At 34.9% G+C, this 1,261-nt stretch overlaps 1 protein-coding gene across 1 annotated transcript in view; it reads left to right on the forward strand.

Annotated features, from left to right (window-relative positions):
* LOC105617248 (A disintegrin and metalloproteinase with thrombospondin motifs 8-like) overlaps positions 1-890 on the forward strand; it is a 20,310-nt gene extending 19,420 nt beyond the window's left edge. Inside the window, exon 16 of the mRNA XM_012198813.1 lies at positions 754-890. Within this exon, the coding sequence (XP_012054203.1) occupies positions 754-890 (137 nt within the window). The remainder of the gene's footprint in view (positions 1-753) is intronic.
* The last annotated feature ends 371 nt before the right edge of the window (positions 891-1,261 follow it).

A 1,261-nucleotide genomic window follows, 5' to 3' on the forward strand; every position in this document is an offset into this window, starting at 1 on the left:
AGCATTTTTAATTGGCAAGTTTTGGTTGCGTTAACAATGTCTATAATATTAGTACACGATTTGATAAGCCACTGATAAGATACTATTAAAGATCATCAACCCTGGGCAAATTTTTAGCGGTATGAAAAGGCCTCAAAGGTCCGAAGTTAATTAAGAACGCTGACATTATCAACAATTAATATAAATTTGTTATTATTAGCATAAATATTTGGCTAATACATTATTAAATTCATGATTTTTTATTACATAAATGCTCCATAAATAAATATGCATACTTGTAAAGTTATAATATTCTATATATTATCAAAAAATTATAATTTTTTTTCTCTGCAGTTATCATCTCTATTGGTAATCAAACTTTGACGATAACTGAAATCACAATGATAACAAACACAATTTTAAAGAAAAATCGAGTATTATTGAATTTTAAATGCATATACACCGATAAACTCTTCTACTAAATTAATAAATCAAACCAAAAAATTAGTACAATATTATCAGTTTTTTACTTTTAATCACTTCAATATTAACAAGAATGCGTAAGGATGTCGATCTTTAATATTAGTATCTCGTCGATGAATAGGCTAACGCAATCAAAAATTGGTTATTGCAGCCAATTAAAAATATTATGCCATATTCAGCCAATCTTTTGTTTCAGTGTATGCATCGTCAATAAACTATTTTAATCGAACGCTATACATGTATTCAATTGAATTCGCGTTTCGTATATCAATTCATTCATCTTGCTTCCAGGAACAGAGGCCGGTGAATGCACAGACGTGGGGTCAGATTGCGCGGAGCTGATTGACAGGCTAAGAACATGGCTGTGCCATCTACAATCTGTGAAGAGTCGCTGCTGCGCGTCCCTGAAGACAATCTGTGCTGACTAAATAATGACACTAAGGACAAAAAAATAAGAAAGAAAAAGAAAAATCAATTCGATAGTTTACTTGAAGACGTCGCGTTTAGACGCCCGCCACGGATGACGATTTTATTAGGCGCCCTATCGCTTCTCGCCGTCGTAACGCAGCATCCGGAAAAGCGCCGCATCGGAAGGAGTTCGGGAAAGATCTTTCGCGCTTGTCACCTCTTTCTCTTTCTCTTTCCTTTTTTCGCGGATAGACGAGAAAATCTACGTTAGATCCTCGTGCGGTTCCTCGATCGCGATAATCACATTGAACTCTTATAGCTGTAGTTAGCGTGTCTCGCATATTTCCAGGCGTAATTTTTACAGTACCAATTTTTTCGGTACCAAGATTGT

This window comes from Atta cephalotes, assembly GCF_000143395.1.
Source record: "Atta cephalotes unplaced genomic scaffold scaffold00012, whole genome shotgun sequence".
NCBI lineage: Eukaryota > Metazoa > Arthropoda > Insecta > Hymenoptera > Formicidae > Atta > Atta cephalotes.